Genomic DNA, 25,170 nt, shown 5'->3' on the forward strand with positions numbered 1-25,170 from the left:
AGTCCTGAGGAAAGAGATACCAGACCTCCCACATTCTATTACCAAGGTACGGAGCTGACTAAACCCTTAAAGAGAATTCTTGAGTCAGATTCTTGGCAAAACCAACTTAACTAAAACTGCAACTTACTTACTCCTTCCCACGTATTAGGCTTAGGTCAGGTACACCGGGGTAGGCGTATTTAGAAGCACCAGTTGAGTACGTTAGTCAATGTATTTATGTATGTATAGATTTTATCCATTTTAAGTATCTTATGGCTAAGAAACCATATCAATGCTCTTCAGTATTATTTAATAATACTCCTTTTACTTGTTGCACTTTACTTTACATTAAATATTGCAATTGTGGCAATTCATTTCACTTGCATGAGAAGGAAGACTGCTCAATAAATTATACCTTTTATTGAAAACGCCCGTCTCTCTCTTCTCTGCACTCTGGTGAAACTAAGTACTCACATTTGACTGAGTGAAATAGCTGTGTATTGTTTTCACACGACTCTAGAGATACTCTTATTCTGACGGAGCAAAGTTGTCATGTTATATGGTTGTCAGAAGCTAATCCCTTCTTGTCTATCCAGGGAGGTTAAACTCCTCCTCGTTTATTCGAGAAAGTTTCTAGTGACCTCTGAGCTAGCTGGCAAACCTTAAGTCTAATATAGTCAGTAGAGACCTAGTCGACCTCAGTCCTACGTCTACACTGCTGAAAATATTATTCCAATGCGCAGAGCCTATTGGGAATATAGGAACGACACTACAATACAATTGCAATCGTAGTCAATGAAAACAATACCTATTAAAACCACCTGAACTAGAGGTATGTGTCCAAACTTTGCTTAGTGTGAAACATAGTATAGCTTGCCATCAAGGAGTTCACAACACGAACTGGCTACAATTGCAGTTGCTACAGAATTCTCAGTGTAAAAATGTTCTCCCTTAAAATGCATTGTCAGTGTTCACATTGTAAACCCCCTACTTACTACGCTTATAAGTATTTCACAGTGTAAAACCTGGCTCTAAGGGTATTGATGGGGAGCAGTCTATGGTTGACTAAGGGAGGTGTGTGGGATAGAAACTAAAAAACTGAGCAACACACAAAAATAACACCCATTATTATCCAAACACTGCTTTTTCTTTAAAAAGTAGACGTTTTAATGAACCAACTGATGCATATAAACCCACTTTCTCTTGCATTTGTCGAAGCTCACAATGTAATAACCATTATCCAGTATTGGGGTATCTTTCATAGATTCACATGCCTGAATCATTCCCCCATCTCGACGACGGTGAATGATTCAGGCATGTGACTCTATGAAAGATACCAATACTCGCTAACTGTAGTTACAGGTAAGTAACTTAATTTCTTTTGTTGTATTTTGTCATAAGGTTGACAATGTAAACACTTTTCCTGTTTATTTGGCAGAAAAAAATACCATTGTAAAAAACCTTTCCTAATTGTATTTGTCAGTGTTCTCTTTTTCCTTTTAGGATTTGTGAATTCACAATGTAAAATACTTTCCTGTTGTATTTCTCACAGAGTTGACAGTATAAAACTCCTTTGTGTGATGTTTTACAGGATCACAATGTAAAACCCTTTCCTGTTATTTAATCAGTGAGTTCACAGTGCAAAACCTCTTACTATTATATTTGGCATATCCGATTTAGGATGTCTCAGGGCGTTTGACAATTACTGGAACACAGTTGTCAACTGGAAGTCTATATATATCGTTTGGTGCCCTGAAGCCTCTCTACCCTTGTCCCACAAACTGTGTACCAGCAGGCTTTAAAGATAAAAAATAGCAAACTCGTGTATTTAAATGGATTATGTTCTGGATTATTTCTCCTAACGGAGAGATGGAATTTATGCATTTGAAATATATACAAAGTTTTCAAATCTTGTTTTTTTTTTCTTTCAGGAATGACACCAAAGAAGATGTGTTTGTACACCAGGTACGTCAACTATATATCACAATACTACCTCCTTTCTATCAGTCTTACTGATTTAGAGCATTTAAAATGCACGTTTTTGTCTGCTCTACAGAATTGTTGCTAGAGGTTAACCTTCCTTTGTATGGGATCTTGCTGTACTTTGATTACAGGTCGTTTGGAGGATTCTGCATAAGTGCATCCATAAAATAATGCATCTCCGTCATGGCCAGCAGTTTCCATTTTTTTCATTAGATAGTTTTAAAATATTCCCTGCTCAAGGCTTGGAATATGGACTTTTTTTCCCACATTGATTTTGGCAACCAGGATTACAGAATGTGTGTTTAAAAGTGTTGCTTATTCATGGGCCCGTCTTTCCAGTGCCCTGTCACCAAGTGCTGATTTGAATGTTAAATGCCTGAGTGAGTGAGTGTCATGTGCCTGTTACCACTATTATGCCAAATCATTGCCTGTTCCATTTTTTTATTTTTGCTCACTTTTGTGCTTTTGGAACCTGCGTCTTGTGCTAAGCGTGATTCTAACTAATGTGGCACCCTATCTCTCTCTTCCAGGGGATCCTCATCAATAGTAATAAGCACTCGAATATTCCCGCCCATGCGCGGGACCCCGGAAACACAATCATATATGTGCCCAATATATATATATAACTGCAACGTCCTACACACCAGAGCTGAATAATGCTGCAAGGACTCCCCATTGCATCATGAAAACATGCATTAGAAACGGGGAAAAACAACAATAAGACATGTTTTGAATCTGTTTTAATGCTTAGCCGACAGCAGAAACTCTCATAAAGGACTAAAAGCATTGACCGCTCCCAAGCTGCATTGCAAAAACACAGTCTAAAAAGACTGAAAAGCTAACTCATATCAACATATAGATAAACTGGCACCATGCCTTTAAGGCACTCATGACCCCCAGCTTCCCATCATGCCTCAGGGTTGACAGGTCAGTTGTTCTTTCCGGCTCCTTCAGGAAGGATCCTGGTTACACGGCTCCACTTCTTTCTGATTTTAGTCAGAAATAATCTTTGATTTTCACAACTTTTTTTAACTTTTTCCCTCCCTTGACCTCTTTAGGAAGTCATTGAAAACTTGGCTCTTTATTAAGGCATACCAGTAGGCTCTGTTTCTGTCTGCTAACAGCTTTATATTTTGGTGTAGGCGCCTTGACGCCCACTGGGCATAGCTGCGCGTTACAAATAATATTTCATTCATTCATTCATTCAACTTACTTCGATGTCTTCCACCTTCTGAAGTAAGGCTCTGTCATTTTCTGACAGTTTTGGGCATTTTTTTAACACTCAAAAAGCCTTCTCCTTTTGACTCCTGTCCTTATTGTAGTAAAAAGAAGGCCAAGACAGACTCTCATTATATTATTATTATTGTTATTATTGCATTTCTTATATAGCGCCAGAATCGACCCCCGAAGGGGTATCTCCGCGCTTGCCTTGGGAACCCGTCCTGGTTTTTCCCTGTGAGATAGCCCCTACAGGGCATCCCCAAGGTGAAAGCCAGGCATCCCGCCGCGGGGGGCCGTTGTGGAGATTAAGCAAGCTTAATGCCCAGAGTTGCATAGTGTGAACCCATGATTAGGTCAGGCACCGAAGCGAGAATTATCGAGTCCGTGGACATTTGAGCTCAACACCCTGCCGCGTCGGGAATCGAACCCTGGTCCCGGGTCTGACCTCTGCTTCAGGGTCTGCCTGCTCTAACCAGTGAGCCACGCTTCTCCTCATGAGGTCTGTAAAATTTGTTTGCCTGAAGACCATGACCCTAAGACCTGTCCTCATTGCCAAACCCTGTCCAAGAGAGCCTTGAAGGACAGAGAAAGGATTAGTCTGTATGGATTGGCAGAAAAATCTTCACGAGGAAGGTCTCCGGTGAGGAAGGTTTCCAAGAGGTCTAGAACTCCATCAAGAAGCAAGACCTCTCACCCTTCTACATCAGCGTCTGGCTCGACACTGAAAAATCAACCACCGGTAGGTCATTTGTCTAAGAAAAGACCATCGACAGCGGACTCGCCGTCGAGAAGACATCGTCACTCGGGTACATCGTCGACGTCGAAGACTCTTGACCCTCCCCCATCGTCAACTCGGCAATGATCGGCGTCGAGGAGTATCAGCCCTCCGCCGGCGACGTTCGGCGTCCAAGAGTAGAAGCCCTCCGCCGTCGTCAGCACGACGTTCGGCGTCGAGAGCAGGCTCCCCACCGTCGTCTCAAGTCCATCGACGTCGAGGGGCGAGAGTTCTCCGCCGTCGTCAACCCCGCGACGATCTGCGTCGAGGATGGGAAGTCCTCTGTCGTCCTCTCGACGACGACCGATGTCGAGGATAGATACCCCTCCGCCGTCGTCTCGACAACCTTCGACGTCGAAGATAGACACCCCTCCGCTGTCGTCTCGACGTTCAGCGGCGAGTAAGAAGTCCTCCGCCGTCGTCACAACGATGTTCGACATTGAGGCAGAGGAGCCCTCCGCCAACGTCTTTAAACTGGCGTTTGATGTCGAGGTACAGAGACCCTTCACCTGGATCTAAGCGGTGGCGGTCGCCGTCGGATTGACGTTCAGCGTCGAGCAGAAGGGATGTTCAGGCGTCGTCATCCGCGTCGAGGAGTAAAGAACCATCAAGACAAGTCACATCAGACCGGAGATCGACGTCAAGGAGAAGGTCCGGTTCGACGTCGAGGGGCGCACGCCCGACGTCCAGGCCTACCTCAGTGAGATCTAAGGAAGGATCAGTGGTTCTGGTGACGGTATCAGCTTAGCGCCATTCTTACTCTCACTCCTCTGGACAGCCTTCTACAAGATCAGCCTCTCCAGAAGCCAGCAGACCTGCTCATCGGTCCCCATCACATCAAAGGGAGACTGCCTCTGCTGTGCACTTGTCACCGAGATGGCTTCTCCCCTGCATCACTGGAAAGATACTGGAGCGCTATCCATAGGTCACCGTTGCAAAGATTGGTGCAGGAAGTGGACAGGTCGATTTCCCCTAGACGTGGCGAACGCACGGGCAGATCCCGGGAACGAAGGCATGACAGATCACGTTCCCCCAGACGAGAGGTACGCACAGACAGATTGCGGGGACGAAGGCATAGTTTCCATCGCAGAAGTAGGAGGACACCATCTACTTCTTCAACCCGCTCGTCAAAGAGGGATTATTCCCCTACATTATCGGACAGTCCTATCTCGAGGGTGTCTCCGATAGATGATATCAACACCTACCACGAAGTGCTTCAGAGAGGGGCTCAGAAGCTCAACATCGAAATGTCCGTCCCTCAGGTGGTGACAACGGTGATCTTCGAGACTCTGCATCAGTAGGCGGCGTCTCGTCCATTGCTCCCCTTGGTTCCGCGGATTCTAGACCCTGTGATGGACACCTTCCTGACGCCAGCCACGATCAAGGCGGTGCCGGCTCAAATCCAAAAGAAGTACAAGCCGGCTTCTTCAGACCCCGTCTTCTTGAAGGCGGATCCGCCTGCAGATTCAGTAATCGTTGTGGCAGCAGGGAAGACTCATGCTGTCACTGCGTCTTCATCGGTCCCCCGATAAGGAAAGCAGGTCCCAGGACTCTTGGGAACGTAAGGTTTGCAACTCGGCGGCTTCAACCCTAAAGGTCTCCAGTGCGGCTGCTTTGTTAGGTCGCTATGAGAGGGCCTTGTGGGACTCCTTGGACCGCTTCAAAGAGAAGCTACCAAAAGAGGATCAGAAGGACTTTGGTGAGATCGTCACCGAGGGATCACTTGTTGCAAACCAAATTATCAGCACGGCAACGGACGGCGCTACGCTATCGGCGCATTCTTATGCTCATGGAGTCTGCGCCAGAAGATCCTCGTGGTTGAGGTTGACAGGTCTCAAGCCTGACGCGCAACAGAGAATAATAAATCTCCCATTTGCTGGCTCCTCTCTATTTGGCACTCATGCAGATGAGGAGATGGGCAGAATGAAAGCAGAGCTTGACACTCTCAAGGCCGTCGGCTTGGAAAAGAAGAAAGAATTCAAACGTCGATACTGGCCCAACCAGCGCAAGCGATCCCAACAGAGGGTTCAAACCCCTAAATGGTCCCAGGGGAAAACCAGGGCAAGTCTCAATATCAGGGCCGTAAACACGAACAGAGGTAGAGGTGGACACCAGCAACAGTCTTCTACCACGGCTCGAACAGGAGGGAAATCATGAGCAGTGGCTCTCTGGCGCCGTTGCCCACTCCAGTGGGAGGAAGTGCTTCACATCATCTGGCAGAATGCTTCAGCATCACAAAAGATCGTTGGGTGCTCAATATACCGCGCAATGGATACACACTATCTTTCCGTGTGCTTCCAAAGGACATTCCTCCAAAAAGATCTCGTCCTCACCAACTAAAGTTGCTCCGACAGGAGGTGAAAGCTCTTCTTCAAAAGCAAGCCATAGAAGAGGTTCCTCCCTTCCAGCGAGGGGAGGGAGTCTACTCCAGGTACTTTCTTGTGCCCAAAAAAGATCAGGTAGAAACAACTAGGGCTGGCTCTAATCAGTAAGGCTGAGCCTGATGAGCAAAACAGAGGAGAAAGGCCAGTACTGATACTATAATTCATATGACCATTTATCAACCCAATAAAGATTTCTGTTCGAAACTGGGAAATGCTATTTAATAGCTGTTTATTTTACAAAATATATTGCAAGGTACAATGAATTTGACCTTAGTGCATAATTTCAATGGAAAATTTGAGACAAAGATGAAAAAAGGACAAAGAGCAAGATAAAATCTCAACCATACAGTCATAAATCAGACATATCACAGTCATACCACAACCATTCACACATTCATACTGAGCTACTTCTCACAGACTAGGGAATCAATACCCCAGTGGGAGAAGTAATAAGTCTGCTGTACACTGAAAAACAGGTCAACCCAAGACAATACACTCCTTGTAGTTAAATTAAGTCAACTAGTCAACTTTTTCAAGACCAAGGGGAAAAGGGGGGGGCTTTTTTCCTCTTGGTCTACCTTTGGTTGTCCTAGTGTCTAACTGTGTTACACTTGGACTGATAACTATACACTCACTTTTGTCAAAAACCTTGAAAAGGTTGATTTAATTTAACTGTAAGGAGTGTATTATCTTGAGTTGACCTGTTTTTCAGTGTACAGCAGACTTATTACTATTCCCACTGGGGTATTGATTCCCTAGTCTGTGAGAAGTAGCTCAGTATGAATGTGTGTTATCTTGCTCTGTGTTCTTTTTTCATCTTTGTCACAAATTTTCCATTGAAATTATGCACGAAGGTCAAATTCATTGTACCTTGCAATATATTTTGTAAAATAAACAGCTATTAAATAGCATTTCCCAGGTTCGAATAGAAATCTTTATTGGGTTGATAAATTGTCATATGAATTATAGTATCAGTACTGGCATTCCTCCTCTGTTGTTTTGCAAAAAAGATCAGGAGCACAAGTTCAGACCTATCCTGGATGTTCGCCTACTGAACAGAGTTATCGTGAAGGAGAAGTTTCGCATGCTGGCCCTTCATCAAATATGTCCACATCTGCAAGTAGGAGATTGGATGTGTTCGGTGGACCTCCAAGATGCGTACTTCCACATACCCATCTGAGCCATCGCAAGTATCTGCGGTTTGTGGTCGGACACAGACACTACCAGTACAAAGTCTTACCCTTCGGGCTCAAGTCTGCCCCACGAGTCTTTACCAAGTGCATGGCAGTGGTGGCAGCCGCCCTTCACAGAAGAGGTCTGTTCGACGATTGGCTTCTCAAAGGGCCATCTCCTCGACAAGTAAGGAGCGACTTCCAAGTTTGTCTGCAGCAGTTACACGACCTGGGCCTTCATGTCAACATGGAGAAGTCCGTGCATCAGCCCACTCAGACGATCCACTATCTAGGATCTACTCTGGATAAAAACAAAGTAAGAGTGTTTCCTTCAGAGGAGAGACTTTCTTCAATGCAGCAGAAGTGCAGGATTCTGCTCCAGACAGAACACCCAGCAGTCCGGCAAGTTGCATCTCTGCTGCGGTCAATGGCCTCCTGCATATTTCTCATCCCCAACGCCAGGCTGAGAATGCGACCATTGCAGCAAGATCTAGAAGACAAATGGGATCAAGCAACGGGTCGCTGGGAGGATCGGATTGTGCTCTCCCAAGCAGCAAAATCATCCATCAAATGGTGGACTCTGCCTCAAAATCTGTTGGTGGGAGTCTCCTTTCACCAGCCAGTTCAAGTGCATTTGTTAGTAATGGATGCATCTCTGCAGGGATGGGGGGGCACACATGGGGTGCCTTCAAATGCTGGGCCGGTGGTCCATAAAGGAACAGTCCTACTGCATAAACATGTTGGAGCTACGAGCAGTCCATCTGGCTCTTAAAGCTTTTCTACCTTTGATCAAGTCCAACTCAGTCCTGATCCAAACAGACAACACGACCACCATGTTTTATCTAAACAAGCAGGGGGTACACGATCTCGCCCTCTCTCCCTGGAGTCTCAAGCGATCTGGCACTGGCTACTAGCCCGAAACCTCTCTGTAGTAGCAGTGCACCTTCCAGGAGAGCAGAATTTCAAAGCATACGCGCTCAGTCGGCACTTCGAAGATCAGCCAGATTGGGGTCTACACAACGAGGTAGTGGCAGATCTTTTCCATCAATGAGGTCGTCCATCAATAGATTTGTTTGCAGACGATAAAAACAAAAGATGCCACGCCTTCGCATCCAGATTCCACCGTCCAGGGACAAGGGGGAATGTGCTTTTGATGGATTGGTCAGGGACATTTGCCTACGCCTTTCCTCCTCTGTCTCTGATCCCAAAGGTGGTGGCCAAGCTCATCAGATCCAACATGAAAATGATTCTGATAGCTCCAAACTGGCCGCGGCAGTGGTGGTACCAGGACCACCTTCAGTTGTCGGTGCTCCCACACAGGAGACTGCCTTGCAGAGCGGACCAACTGACCAAGATGGACGGGAAGATTCTCCATCCCAGCCTTCCCTCACTGAACTTGGCAGCATGGCTCCTGAGGTCCTTCAATAGGGACACTTGAAACTGCCACAAGATTGCATGCACATTTTGAAAGAGGCTAAGAGGCCCTCCACAAGAGCGTCATATGCGTTCAAGTAAAAGAGGTTCTTCCTTTGGTGTGTTGAAAATCACTTTGACCCTACGAAGGGGCAGGAAGATGTCATTTTTCCTTACCTTCTGTGTCTAGCTAAAGCAGGTTTGAAATATGCTTCAATCAGGGTTCATTTGTCAGCCATTACAGCGTACATAAAGTCACCCAGCCAACCTTCCTTTTTTTCCAAATGCAGGTGGTTAAGGACTTCTTACAGGGGTTGAAGAAAGTATATCCCCTTGTTCGAAATCCTTCTCCTCCATGGGAGTTGAATCTGGTGCTGTCCAAATTAATGGGTCCTCCTTTTGAGCCCTTTCCCAAGGCTTCTTTACAGCATCTGATGTGGAAGGCCGGTTTTCTGTTAGCAATAACATCAGCGCGCAAAGTAAGTGAAATCCAAGCGCTGTGTGTAAAAGAACCTTATACCGTTTTTCACCATAACAGAGTTGTATTAAGGGCTCACTCTTCTTTTCAGCCTAAAGTTGTGTCTATGTTTCACATTAATCGGTCAATCTCCCTGCCATCCTTTTTCCAACCCCCTGCGGAGAGGTCGCTTCATTCCCTGGACCTCAAAAGAGTGCTTACATTCTATCTAGAGGGTACCAAGTGCTTAAGAAAAACGGATCCATTATTCTTGAATTATGGTGCCATGAGAACAGGCTTCCCAGCCTCTAAAAGATCCATTTCCTGATGGATCATGTCCTGCATAAAATAGGCTTACCAGCTGGCTAAAAAACCCTTGTTGTTGTCGCCTAAAGCACACTCCACTAGGGGGAAAGCTGCCACAGTGGCTTTCTTGCATGATGTTCCAATGTCAGAAATTTGCAAGGCTGCAACCTGGAGATCGGTTCACACCTTCACAAGGCATTACTGCCTAGAATCCGATTCCAGGGCTAATACTCAAGTGGGCCAATCCTCCTTGAGGAAACTTTTCGGATAGTGTTCTATCTGTCCAGGCTTGGTTATCTAAGCTTATTGGTTGATTTACAGTTATGTTCCTTTGCCCGCAGGGGGATGGGGGTGAGGCTCGCTATTCTATTCTAGTGCTTATGACTATTGAGGAGGATCCCCTGGAAGAGCAGGATTAGTTACTTACCTCTAATCCTAGTTCTCTTCCAGGGGTATCCTCATCAAAATCATAAGCAACCCTCCCGCCTCCCCGGGCAAAGGATTCTTGTATTTTTAAAGGTATTGTCAACTCTTTGTTCCATGGCTTTTTGAGTCACCGCAGTGAACAACTGACCTAACTGTCACCCCTGAGGCATGATGGGAAGCTGGGGGACATGAGTGCCTTAAAGGCACGGTGACAGTTTATCTCTATGTTGCTATGAGTTAGCTTCTCAGTCTTTTAGACTGTGTTTTTGCAATGCAGCCTGGGAGCTGTCTATGCTTTCAGTCCTTTGAGCGTTTCTACTGTCGGCTAAGCATTAAAACAGATTCAAAACATGTTTTATTGTTGTGTTTCCCTGTTTATAATACATGTTTTCATTATATAATGGGGTGTCCTTGCAGCATTATTCAGCTCTGGTGTGTAGGAGGCTGCAGTTGCACATATGTATATATATATATATATATATATATATATCTCCTTGGTTTCTCGCTTTCACTCCCACTCCTGTAGAACAAACGAGCGTGGACCCGGTATAGTTCGTGCAATTCTTTATTTAGCCATTGTCGCCATTACGCGTTTCGGGAGATCCCTCCGTTGATCACATGATATATATATATATATATATCCACAAAAAAATTTCGCCCCAAAGGAAGAGACGCGAGGTAAGTTCATCTTGCCATTTTATTTAATGAAATGCAACAGACACGTGTGGCAAACGACTCGCTTTCATTCTTTTAGCCGTTTCAGCCAACGCATTTCAGGTTTCCCCTTCATAGGCATACAGGCGTGCAAAGTCGAGGCAATAAAGTGCTTCCTCTTTATATTTCCTGAACCTCCCATTGTGGGTGTGGCCACTCCTGTGGCCTTCTGGTTCACGTAGTCTGCACTTGAAGTGTTGCTACAGTGAGCTTGCCAAGAATTCGCTTTGTTCAAAATTATTAAAAACCACAGTGGATGAAAGAACTCAGTCCTGCAACACGTGCACTACCACATTGCGCAAATCATTTAGGCAATACCTCCCGTAAAATTGAAGACCACATTTAGGATCATCACGGGCCCGCTCCTGCGGTGTGTCCTCTTCCGCGGCTGAGCAAGCCGCTATTAATCCACAAAAAAGGTTCGCCCCAAAGAAGGAGACACCAGGTAAGTTCATCTTGCCGTTTTATTTAATGAAATGCAACAGACACATGTGGCAAACGACTCGCTTTCATTCTTTTAGCCGCTTCAGCCAACGCGTTTCAGGTTTCCCCTTCTTCATAGGCATACAGGCATGCAAAGTCGAGGCAATAAAGTGCTTCCTCTTTATATTTCCTGAACCTCCCATTGTGGGTGTGGCCACTCCTGTGGCCTTCTGGTTCACGTAGTCTGCACTTGAAGTGTTGCTACAGAGAGCTTGCCAAGAGTTCGCTTTGTTCAAAATTATTAAAAACCACAGTGGGTGAAAGAACTCAGTCCTGCAACACGTGCACTGCCACATTGCGCAAATCATTTAGGCAATACTTCCTGTAAAGTTGATGACCGCATTTAGGATCATCACGGGCCCGCTCCTGCGGTGTCATCTTCCGAGGCTATTTCGATATTTAGCGGCTGTGTCCGTGCCGCGGGATCGGCCCACCGCGTAACAGCGGACCCACGGCAGTTGGATATCCAGGGCCGGTATTGGGATGGAGCTTGCTCGAAAGGGAGTGTTTGACGATATGACAGCCTCCCCAGCCTTTGACTGCCAGCAACCCACTGCGGAATAAAATACAATTTTAATTTGGAACTGACAAGCAACATAGAAACCCACTGGGTCTTCACGGAGAAATTGCAAATACCAGAATGCTGCTGGTGCGGCATACGCCGGAAGAGGCGGGAGAACGGGCCCACAAGGGCGGGACTCTTTTAAAGAAAGGCAGATGTTCTTACCTGAGTTGCTTCAAATGTTCTTGCCAGGCTCGTGAACAAGAAATGGGTATTTCGAAACATATATATAATGATTGTGGGGTCCGGCGCATGGACGTGAATATTCTAGTGCTTATCACTTTGATGAGGATACCCCTGGAAGAGAACTGCTCTCTGTAGGCTGCTTACTTCAGCTATGGTAGATTTTGTTAGGAACTGATCTTTAACTGCTTTGCCTATCCTGCCTTATGCCTTCTACTCCTCCCTTTCTCATTTTCAGCTTCTTACAGTCTGTTCACAAATGTGAATGCAAGAGTAGAATAAAGGTACCACAGTTCTCATTTCTTTAGCTCTTTCCAGCACATACCCATGTCTCCCTTTAGCTTATTTTTTTTAAAAATGCACTGATTGATGACTTTTTCACTAGGGACTGGCCATGAGGTAAGTATGCAGGGATAGTAGACTGCCATGTATGATGCACACATGCGTGGACTATACCAGATGACATTGGCCTGAAATTAATAGATGTAGAGACTGCTTCCTATCCCACCACTTGGTTGAAGGGTAGCCACAACGGTGATCATGAGAAAGGACCTATGGATTTTGAGTATAGTCATTACCATAAGGGTGACTTTGACTTTTTCTGCTCCACATTCAGTTGGGCTTTACTGTGTTCAGAAATGGAAGTATGAAGTTCAGCTTATCAAAGTTCCCTTGTAGTACTGTCTCAAAATAAGCACCCATGCTATAGGATTTTAATGCCACATCAGCTCTCATTCAGTCATATCAAAGACAGGCTCCCAAAGTAGTTGTAGGTAATTTGTGATCTCATTATTGTATTAATTTTCTTTTTACTGGGGTTGAGCCTGTACAAGTATGCTCTAGCACTTGTGTCCCGCTTACGAGACACTTGTATACAGAAATGGGCTTGTAGTCTGCCCGTTGCTTACCATTTGTTGGCTTTCGTGGCACTCTTCTTTACAGCCTCGTAATTTGTCACGGCAGGCCTAATATTTCCGTGCCTGTCTTTGGAGCAGGGACCAAGCATCGATTGATACAACGTAATCAGTGCTCGTCCGCTGCTCCCGACGTGATTGAGATTCTTTTTTGTTTTGTTTTAGCTTTTAGTGCCCTGCAAACAGAAGGTATGTGACTTGTAAAGACGTTCCTACCAGAACAAACAAAATTGCAAAGATTTTTCTGTAGATAACTTTCTTCATTTTGCCAGGTCTTCTGGTCTCACTTTGCATTCATGTTTTCTTTTATTTTTGATTGTGGGCGCTGTTCTCAAATAAAGTGATGAAAATTGTTTGTTTCTTATATATAATCTTTTAAACTATGCTGTAACACATAATCATGCAGTACACCCCAATTCACCCGCTCCAATCCATCCCACCCTACACCAATCCGCTCCACTCAGTCCAAACCACCCCAGAACAATCCGAACCACTCCAATTCAATCCACCCCACCCCAATCCAGACCACTCACCCAAAACCAGGCCACTCCAAATCACCACACTCCAGTACTTCCCAAACTACCCCGCTCCAATCCAACTCACCCCACACCAATCTGTTCCACTCAGTCCAATCCACCCCAATCCAATCCACCCCAATCCAGCCCACTCTCCCAAATCCAGGCCACACCAAATCACCACACTCCAATACTCCCAACCCACCCCTCTCCAACCTGCTCCAGTCCAGAACAATCTGCCCCACTCCAGAACAATCTGCCCCACTCCAATACAAAACAGTTTGCTCCAATCCAATACAAAACAGTCTGTTCCACTCCAATCCAAAACAGTCTACCCCACTCCAATCCAAAGCAATGTGCCCCACTCCAATCCAAAGCAATCTGCCCCACTCTAATCCAAAGCAATCTGCCCCATTCTAATCCAAAGCAAAAGCCCCACTCCAGTCCAAGGCAACCTGCCCCACTCCAGTCCAAAGCAACCTGCCCCACTCCAATCTAAAGAAGCTGTTCCACTTTAATCCAAAGCAATCCGCCCCACTCTAATCCAAAGCAAGCTGCCCCACTCCAATCCAAAGCAACCTGCCTCACTCTAATCCAAAGCACCCTGCCCCACTCTAATCCAAAGCAATCTGCCCCAATCCAGTCTGCCTCAATCCAAATCAAGTCTGCCCCACTCCAGTCCATCCTACTCCAATCCACCCCACTCCAGTCAGTCTGCCCCACTTCAACACGCCCCAATCCAATCCACCTTACCTCAGTCACTCCAATCCACCTCGCCCAAATCCAATCCACCCAGTCCACCCCATTCCAATCCAAAATAATCTGCCCACTCCAATCCAAAACAATGTACCCAAATCCAATAAAAAACAGTCCGCTCCACCTCACCCCAATGCAGTAGCCCTACTCTAGTCCAATCCACCCTACTCCTGTCCCACCACCCCAATCCAGCCAAATCCATCTACCCCACCTCGATCCTCCATCTAATCGAATCCACCCCAATGCAGTTCACCCCACCCCAGTCCAATCCACCTCAATCCAATGTATCCCACTGCACTCCAGTCTACTCCACTCCACTCCACTCCACCCCACTTCATTCCACCTCACTGCAATCTTATTCTCCCCATTAAATCCACCCACTCTACCCCAATACACCCCAGCCAGTTCAGTCAGCACCACTCAATCCAATCCATCCAGCCCACCTTGCTAAAATCCAATCCAGTCCACCGCACTCCAGTCCAATCCTCTCCAGTCCATTTCACTCCCTCCAGCCCATTCCTCTCCCTCCAGCCCATTCCTCTCCCTCCAGCCCATTCCACTCCACCCCAAGCCATCCACTCCACTCTAATTCACACCACTCCAAACCACCCTACTCTAATTCACTCCACCCCAAACCAATCTAATCTACCCCAGTCCACATCACCCCATTTCAATCTATCCCATCCCCTCCCACCATAGCCCAATCCACTCTACCCCAATCCAATCTATTCCAGTCAGTCCACCTCATTCCCTCAATCCACTCTACCCTATTACACCTCATCCAGTCTCCTCCACTCTGCGACACTGCGCTCTACAACATTCTGCTACTGAACTCTACTCGCCTGTATGACATTCTACTCCCCCTATGATACTCTACTCCCCCCTACGACACTACTCTAACTTGTACAGTCTGCAACACTCTACTCCCCCCCCCCCCTTCCCTCCTCACCCCACTCCACTCTAGGACACTCCATGCAACTAACTTTAAGTCTTGCTGAACAGCAGCTACACTGGTTCACAACATGGCAAAACCACATTGCCAAAGCCAATAAATAGCTCTTGTAAAGGTGCTACCTAATTGCTTTGCCAATGCTTGTTTTATGTAGCACAAACGTGACCTAATGCCATTAGAAAAACCAAAGGAAATGATGGACGGAGCGTTGACAATACAAGCACTCGCCCCCAGTCAACTGATCTGGGTTTAATCCATCACCGTTCTTTAGCCCACTCAGCCTCCCCAGTTCAGACATGGCCATATGCAAATCAGCCTGTGCCTCATGCGAACAGCCCAGCCCGAAATCCCATTAGAGCACTTTGCAACGAGCACTTGATCACACAAGGTCACATTTTATTTTTTTAATTTTATTTCTGGCACATGAAGGTTAAGTAATTTCCCCAGAATCACAGGATGTTAGGAAGACACCAGGCCACATCTACTCCAAGATTGTTCTAGAAAGAGAAAGGTGCACCTAATGTGTTTAATTGCTCAATCGTGCCCTCAATCTTCGATGTCATTTGAATCTGAGCACAGCTCTCTAACACTGTCTGAAATGGAGCAAAGCCTACTTGATATCACAGTGAATCAATTGTTTCAAAACTCCCATCATTCTCGGGACTTAGTTTGAAGAAAGCAGTGGTTAAGTATTTCTCGGTCTCTCTCCTTTGTCGTATTAGGGTGGGGGCAGGGGAGGTGCGCTGGAAACTGGCGTTTGAGTTTTGTAAGTGCTCCAGAGTTCTTGAGACCAACCCAGGTCTCCTGGTTTGGCAGTGAGGAGTTGCAGCAGGCAGCTTGTGCCATTTCTCTTGTGGATGTGCCAGCAACATATATGTCTAAAGTTTTTAGAAACAGGTTCTTGGAATTGTTTTCCTCTTTTTGTTGAGTATAAGACGCGTGGCTCCTTTTTAGAGGGTGTCCAACCTCATCCTGATGGTTACAGTATTTCTGTGCCATTGACTCTCCTTGTTGTGGAAATTTTTATATTTTTGGATGTTTGTAGATGGTTCGCTCACCTTACAAAATAGAATTAGGAAAGAAAGTTGGTAAACAGATTTTCATCCTAGTTCAAGTGGATATTTTCAACACCTATTAATAGAAAATTACCATCAGTCTTTAAAACGTTTAATTAAAAATGACCTAAATGGATCCTCATCCAAATAAGCCTCCAGCTCACTTATATATCAGACTAAAACACCACTGCAGAGAGTACGAGCTTAAGGTTTGGTCCGTCTGCCCCTCCTCTTTATAATCGTTTTTCCCCAAATCATTCTAGTGTGCCCATGTACATAATAAAGTAGTTCATGCAGGAATTTTGTAGCTGGGATGCAGAAAGGCTATTGCTGACACTTCAGAGGAAGTTTGTTCCTCATTTGGATCAGATCTGTTAACAGCTCATGTTGACAAATCCATACAGCTATCATTTGTATTGTGGCAATTAGGGAATTTCCTTACCGTGGCTCTGATTCTGTTGGCCAAAACCAGTGCTACTTCCCTTTTAGTCTCCTCCTTTTTTCCTAGATGAATTCTCCAAGCAGGCATGATTGTCCTGTGCAAAGGTCCGTCCTACCTGCCAACCCTAAATCTATGCCTGTTGCTGCTAGAACGCCTCTACTTTTGTACAGTGTATGTTGGAATTGCATGCCTAATATTCCTCGGCTTTTGTATCTTCGTGTCTTAGTATTAGCTACAGTATGGACTAACTACATTCCCAAAAGATTCTACCGATGTTGGACCACCAATGTACTTGTCTCATCAGACCTCTTTCGCAGGAATTGATCAGTTGGTGTATCATTCTTTCACAGTGTTAGACTGCCTTTCGGGTAGTTTGGCAGTCAGATGCGCCATTGTGTGTACTGTTAGTTTTGGCCCCGTCCAGTCACAGATCTAAGAACCAAACACAACTGCCCTCACACAGGCCCTTTCAAGCTGTCCCGTCTGGCTGCACCACACTGTCCAAATCCCACACTTAATATTAGTGAAGGTCTGGAGTGTCTTCTATTCGAACAGAAGACCCGGATTGAACCATCACTGCTGCTTCCACAAAGAGGTAGTAATTTCTGTCGCCTCCTTTGCACAGTTGCTGTGGACCCACTGGGTTCTTTATGATGCATTTCCATTTTCTAGTTTCTTGCGTATATTGATCCAGGCCTGTCCGACTAATCCACTGGATCACTGTTTTATAATATTTGTTTGCATTTTCTTGGTAAAACTCTTACCCACTACTATCCATTTAACAAGCATTATTGGACCTAGTAGTTTTTCCAGTTTTCTGTAGTACGTGCATGCTGGTATATGTGCAGACATAGGAAACACTGACTTCTTCATAAAGCAACATATAAGCATACACCATTTTACATGTATACTCAACAAGCATGCATGCACCCCACATACAGAGCCCAGTCATTCACAACCATGTGCACGGGAATGAAAATGACAGATTCATTTGGCAGCTGTATAGCATAATTAGATTTAAAATAATAAAAAATCAGACTAACAAGGTTCTTCTTTTATTTTTGAGCACAAGATGATATGTAACAGCACGAAACATAGGGTAACGTCTGAGCGATGAGCTCAATAGATATTGGATGCTGCAGTTCCACTTGTAATATAAATGCTTTATTGTATGATTAATTAAAATCTTCACAATAATAAAAAATAGATAACATTAAAAAAGACGTTGCAATGTAATACATACCTTAAAACTATGATATGGTTATAAATGATAACTTAACATTCACTTAATGTGAATAAATGGAAAAGAGGTAAAGTGCAAAATTATTCTAAGATACCAGAATTATAACCGCACGTCAGGTTCGACCGCCTGGTCCTTACCACTTAATGCAGAGTAAGTAACATTTCAAGTTCAAGGTAAGGTGCAACGTGCCTCGGATGCAAAAACTCAGCCAACCAAGGTGCAGCATGCCTAAGGTGGGGAGGCTCATCCAGTGCCTTTTCCATAACTACCTGTCCGTGTCACTTCTTGCAGGTCTGAGATAAGAATAGAGTGCAAATTTAGTTCTAGAGTGCAGATGCTATGGACACTGCCAGTTTCATATCAGCTAATGTAACATGGAAAAAGAATGAGTTGCAAAGTTTAATCTATTATCCGAGTGATCCAAAGGTTATGTTAGATTCAACGGTCAAACCAGCATGGAGGAAGTCTGGTCAAAAATGGTCCCACGGTTCTGGCAGTAAATGGGATAACCGTATTCCCAACTCAAACCAGAAAATGAAGTGCCTTGATGTGGCTGATTCCAGTCAAAAGTTCCCGTTATGGGTGTTATAGTAGCTGAAAGACTTCAGGTATTGCATACCCTTAGCTGATGAACTAGTATTGAAAAATATTTTGCCATGTTCCACTTCTAGAACCCACCTCTGGCATTCATAAAGCTGAAGCTTCAAAGGAAATTAGTACCAGGAGCAATTTATCACCTTGAGTTAAAAAAAAAATCATCAGATAACGTCTACAACTGCGAACAGAAAAAAGTCGCTTTAAAAGTTAAATTGTACTTTGAGAAGTGTTTTGTCCCCGCAGGCACTTTCCCATCAGTTAGTTGTGAATGAAAAGCCCAAAGGACAAAAATACTGACACCTTTAAAAATCTAACTTTTGCAATGCAATAGTACTCACATTGAAAAGTTTGAGCTATTGGCATTGCATTATTATATGCAACGCTAATAGGTAAAACTTTCAGTAATGTGAGAACTATTGCATTGCAAATGCTTGTTTAAGCTTGATGTTACCTCTGGGATCCCATGACTCCTTATCAGGCAAGTGGCCTGTAGAAAAGGGCCTAAATGTGCCCCTTCCAGATAATGACCTGGATGGACGCTTCATTTGCACGTGATGGGGGGCGTGGAGGCGGGGGGCGAGCTAGGACTCAGCTGGCCAACCAAAAGAATCAATTGGTGATGTCAGCTGGGAGGGAATCAAGCACCAAAAGGCGGGACAGATGCACAATAATAACCAACCAGAGAAAAGGAATTTTAAAAAGCAGCCCAACTAACCAACCAAAAGGGGTGGACGTGTTGAAAGTCCCAGATAGCCCATATACCAAATAACGCATGCCTTGCAGAGCAGCTCATATGCTGCCCAGGCCCAACCTAGAAATGTATCTTTTTTTTTAGCCGTCCACAGACGTTTTCTGTTGTTCTCTCCACGACATCCAAGAACATGCCAACTTCTGTTTCATTAGGATTACCAGTGGAAATTCAGATTCAAACCTAGATTAGAATCAAAATCAAGTTCTGTTATATGAAATAGAAAAACCTCTTTACCTTCAAACGGGGCCTGCATTCCAATCTTTGCCTTAGGCTTTGATTACTTCTTCCACGAAAACAAATGTTTTATATTTTTTAAAGTTGCATTTGCTAAGGTTTCTGACAGGCCTGAAGTCTGTAGCTTGTATAGTTTGTTGGAAAAAGGGTAGAGGTGATCACCAATACTGTGGGGATTAATGAAAAGACAACAATAGATAATAGGATGTTGCTAAGAGAACCATAACAGTTTCATCATTTGGTTGTGGCTAGATAACATCTCTAGTGTTGCAGGAAGTGTCAGTGTAAGTATTTAATGAAAATGTGGCCAATTTTGCTGTTTATCACTCCATTTTCTTTTCACTAGACTGCCATCAAGAAGAATAATCCCAGGAAGTACCTTCGCAGTGTAGGGGATGGAGAAATAGTGGAGTTTGATGTGGTGGAAGGAGAAAAGGTGCATATCTTTTTTGCAAGTTTGTGGGTTTTTGTAACTTCATTATTAAACTGTTGATTTTAGTATTAATGAAACAATCTTTTGTAGGGTGCAGAGGCAGCTAATGTCACGGGTCCTGGTGGTGTTCCAGTTCAAGGTAGCAAATATGCAGCAGACCGTAACCATTACAGACGCTATCCCCGTCGAAGGGGCCCTCCTCGTAATTACCAGCAAAATTACCAGAACAGTGAAAGTGGAGAAAAAAGTGAAGGGACCGAGAGCGCGCCTGAAGAAGGCAGTCTTCAACAGCCACGCCCATTTCGCAGGCGTCGCTATCCACCTTACTACATGCGAAGGCCTTATGGACGTCGACCACAATATGCCCATCATCCTTTACAGGGGGAGGTAGTAGAGGTATGTTTTTAGGTCTGATCTACAGACCGCTTTGGCGCCGAATGATCTATTGTGAGCAGTTCCGATACTCATGGCGGGCTTTGGATCAGCTCAGTGCAGGTCATTGGCTGGCTTTCTTGACAACCCCATTAGCATGCTTATTATTCCATGGCTTTTCTTATTGTTGCCCTGAACCAAAGCTTCTTTACTATCCTGTTGATCAGATGATTTGCATCTTTCTCCTTACATTCAGGCAAATGCTTTTTTTCCGTTCGCTTTTGACACTCCATGGTAGTGCATGAGTTTTCCTTGCTCTCTCTCTATTGTACTGCTTCCCACTTTGCTACCCATGACCTGCTAAGCTTTTCCAATTGGCTCCACCCCTCCAACGCCACCCCTCCCAGCTTGTCCATTGCCCCAACATTTCCCATGCAACTCAGCTTTTATTTTCTATCGAACGGCTCCTGCATTGCTCTCCTGCCCCTTTTTATCATCATGATGGACTGTCGTAGCATATTGACGCCTGTATGTGCATGCATGATGACCAGTGAACACATATACATTATGCCACTTTTGTCGTCCAATTCTGTTCAACTGGCAATAACCATGTTTTAACCTTTTTGTAAAATTGTTGGCAAAGTTTATAGGTTTGCATTGTTAAAGCCTAAGGCAATGAAATATCAAATGATTAAAAAAGGGGTTTTAACTTGTTAATTTGTATGTATTTTCACCTGACTGGATTCTGAAAGTCTTTTAGAAATGTATTATTATTTTTAAAACATTCATGAACTCATTACATATTTTTCCTCTTCCACCAAGGGTAACTGTGCGACTCCAGCACGGGATCACATGCTTTCATTATTTCCCTTCTTTAAACTAGGAATCCTGAGTTGTAAATTTGTATATTTTTATTGTGAAGTACAAGTCAAAATGTTAACTTATCAGAGTTGTACATTTTAAATAGTAGTGATGACTCTCCCCTACCTAGAACTAATGAGGTGTAAGAATTGTGAGCTTCACTCTTCCAAGAGGCTTCCACCATTTGGCTGAACAACTATGAGAAATTTATAAAATGAAGGCCATGACATACAAGACATTTGGCATACGTATCCTGGTTGAGTGACACGTCAGGCAGTTTTCACATCGTAATTTCACATATATGTGGTGAATTGTGTGTGTCTCACTCTTAAGAAAAACCAAATCCGATATTTCGATCAGTCTGAAGTTAACAATTCACAACCGAAAATCTTCATGTTGTACAGATGATTTGGATTGCTTGGAACTGGCATTTGGGTATGTCAACCTTATTGGTGAGACATTTTGTGAAATAAATGTTTTAAATAATTATATTAGAAAGAACCGGAAGAGGTATATCATGAAAGAAATGTTAATGCTTTTTCAGAATCATATATAATTTGAGCAAAGTCTCAGACCTGGGACAACGTTTTCCAGACTCTAAAGACCCCAGTAGAGAGAGACTGATGTTCGTGGCATGTGTAACTGTATATACACATGCTGTACATACACCTGTCATCTAGGGTTGGGCTTGGACTAGTGCAGCTTGTTTTTGTTCGAATAAGTAATTTCTGTACACAAGATGTGGTGACTCCACCTATTGTAGGCAATGCACAGGGGCATCGGCTCCATAGTTAGATTGTTTTTCTCCGCTGTAATTTTTCAAACGTGTTTACAGGAGCTTCGGTTTGAAGCCGCGTGTTGTTCTCCCCCAGCCTTCGCCACCGTTCCCTGTTAGTCTGGTCAATCCCACTTTTCTGTTGGTCTACAGGTCCTGGGGTTTACTTTGATGCTGTTTTTCATGGTCGACGAATTCTCACTAGCAGGGCTTTATCACTTTGCCTCCAAACATCTTCGATAGTCAAGAATGTCTATATGATGGAAAGGCCTTCCTTTCGGTTCTGCCCATCTTGCCATGCCAAGTATCTCAGAACAGACTTGCACGAAGTTTGTAACCTGTGCCTGTTCTCAAACCACCGAGAGAATTACTGTGCATGTGTTACAAGAAAACTCTTTGGAACCGAAGGGCACGTCTCATTGCCTCTGCTTCAGTGACGCAGTGAGTATACCCCAGTCCAGACATGGCCATATGCAAATCAGTCTGACCCTGTGCCTCATGGGAACAGTCCAGCCCGAACTGCCAAGCCATGTCTTCCCTGGACCGGAAACTAGCATCCTGTGACCGGTTTCTGGTTGATAACCCTCATCAGCTAGGCTATCTTGAATCCAGTGGCAGAGTGAGCAAGGGACCCACGTCTGGGCATACCCTGCCAACTCAGGCGGGACAAAGCAATACCAAAGAGGATGATGGACGAAGCGTTTGAATCAAACACTCAGCACCAAACTACCAATGCCCTCGCAACCCTTGATGCCAAAGTCCACCTCAAAGCCTCACCCTTGGACATTGACCACCGCTTTGGTTCCAGATCTGAAGATGCTCACTCTGCCACAGTCCGAGTTGAAAGCTTCGGAGCTGAAATCTACTTTGGGTCATTCTGAACACTGACCCTCTTTAACTCTATCCTAGCCAACTTCGTAGGAGTTCAATCAGCCCGTCCTGCAGCGGTTCTAACACCATCTAGACTCTGGTCAACAGGACACGTGCAGGATCCTGGCTAAGCCTGTTCACCCAAGGATCCCAACAAGAGGAGACTGACTTTTGAGGAGGCCCTCCACCCTTTGTCCGGTCTGACACCCAAAAACCCTCAGCATCATGACAGAGGGCACCTCTCCACTGCTGCCTGGCCTTTCCAGACCTGCTCCTCATCCTTACCTCCTCCTCTGTCCTCTCCTATTCTTGTCTCCCCCCTTTTTGCTTGTAGACCCTCCACCACATTCACCACTGGATCTCCATATTCTTGGGATGGGAAAAAACAGGTAGGTTCTCTCTATGATCCCCATGATTTACCTTATGATCCCATGGTTCTTGACCTTTGGGAAGACTGTCTGTCGATCCTCCAGCTGACACAACAGGATTTGTACCACGCCAAACCCTCTCCCACTGACAATACCACCTCCTACCATTAGGTCCTACACAGAGCAGTTCTTTTCCATGGAGTTGAGTTTTATGTTCAGTCTGAGGAAGAATATTTCCTGATGGAAACCCTGTCCTCCACACACTGTTTAGACTTCTCCGCAGTACTTTGAGCAGCAGAAAGAGCCGCAGGTAGTGAGTCTCTAGGACACCCAGGGTTTTAGTTGTATCAGTGTGACACCGTGGTCTCAGGCTGAGGGTCTATTTGAGTATCTAGTGTTGATTTGGGGCCACACACATCGCTCTCTGTAGTGATAGGACGCCAACCACCTGTTGCAGGGACCACCCTTTCTACACCCAGTTTTGCAGGATACCATCATCACAGACTCCTCGCTCACCAGATGGATAGTGCTCTACAAGATCACACAATCCAGGGCTTGTGGCGCCCCGCACAGAAGGACCTCCTCATCAACCACCTTGAACTGTTGGCTATTTAGCTTGATCTTCAAGCATTCCTTCCACTCATTCACAACAAGGTTGTTTTAGTCAGAATGGACAAAACTACAGCTATATTTTATGTGCACTGCAAATAAAGAGTGCATGCACTTGCTTCAGCTGTCTGCGCTAGCCCAGAGCATCTAGAAATGAGAAATACTTCACAGGGTGCAGTATACTCTGGGTCTGGACAACATCTAGGCTGACCTGCTCAGCAGCACACATCAAGCCCTCGAGGGGGAACTCAACCATACTCATTTACTTCCAGCAGTGAGGGTTTCTCACATAGATCTGTTTGCCAGTGCTGAAAAAACATAATGTCCAAACTTTGCCACCAGGTTACTACATTTGCAGTCCATGAGCAATGCACTATGGGTGAACTTGTTTGGGATATTTGATTCTACTTTTCCTCCTCTCCCACTCCTACAATTCGTTGTTAGCAAGCTGTGGCTGATATCCCTTACCCTCATCTTAGTAGCCCCAGCATGGGGTTTCCAGCCTTGGTGCAGCACTCTGCTGGAACTCGCTCTAGTTCCTTACGAGAAACTCCCCAATCAACCGGACCTTCTCGCCCAAAACCACTGCACGACACACCAATCCTCAGCAGCTGAATCTTGTGATCTGGCTCCTGAGGTCTTAGAGTTTGGTTATCCCAATCTGTCGGAGGAGTGTATGTCCATACTTTTCGAAGCATGCAGGCCTACTACCAGGGCCTGCTATGTAGCCAAATAGAAACGTTTTGTGCACTGTTGCCTTCCAAAACATGTTGGTGCGCTCACACCGCTTGTACAAGAATTTGACTGTTACCTCCTTCACCAGTAAGGCCTTTCATACACCTCCATTTGGTTACATCTGGCTGCTGTGGCTGCTTACCTACAAAATAGACAATACACTTTGCTCTTCAGAGTACCAGTAATTAAGGCCTTCATGGAAGGGCCTAAGCGGGTTATTCCCTTCGGTGTGGAATCTGAACATTGTTCTGACTAGGTTCCTGGGTCCAGCCTTGAGCCCCTTTAGTCTTGACCTCTTCAATTTATTCATGAAAGGTTGCCATCCTTGTAGCCATCACTTCCCTTAAACGAGTCTGTGAGGTACACCCTCTCATCTTAGAGGAACCCTTCTTCTAGGTTCATTGAGATGGGGGGGAGGGGGCAGGGGATCCTCAGAACAGACCCCAAATTCCTCCCCGAAGTGGCTTCTAGTTTTCACCTAAAACAAACAATTGAACTGCCAGTTTTCTTTCCACATCCAGAGTGTAATGTGCCTTGCATACCCTTGATTTGTTAAGGGTGTTGACGTGTTATCTATATAGAACAAAACCTTTTACTTACTCCAAGCTGCACAAGTGTTGTACTATTTCC

The 25,170-nt window shown here is 45.0% G+C and overlaps 1 protein-coding gene across 1 annotated transcript in view; it reads left to right on the forward strand.

Annotated features, from left to right (window-relative positions):
- The window catches only part of YBX1 (Y-box binding protein 1), a 121,368-nt gene that overhangs the window by 77,373 nt on the left and 18,825 nt on the right, over positions 1–25,170 (forward strand). The window contains exons 3-5 of the mRNA XM_086922224.1: positions 1,911–1,944; positions 19,864–19,953; positions 20,041–20,346. Coding sequence (XP_086778350.1) covers positions 1,911–1,944; positions 19,864–19,953; positions 20,041–20,346 — 430 coding nt within the window. The remainder of the gene's footprint in view (positions 1–1,910; positions 1,945–19,863; positions 19,954–20,040; positions 20,347–25,170) is intronic.

This window comes from Lissotriton vulgaris, chromosome 5, assembly GCF_964263255.1.
Source record: "Lissotriton vulgaris chromosome 5, aLisVul1.2, whole genome shotgun sequence".
Lineage (NCBI taxonomy): Eukaryota > Metazoa > Chordata > Amphibia > Caudata > Salamandridae > Lissotriton > Lissotriton vulgaris.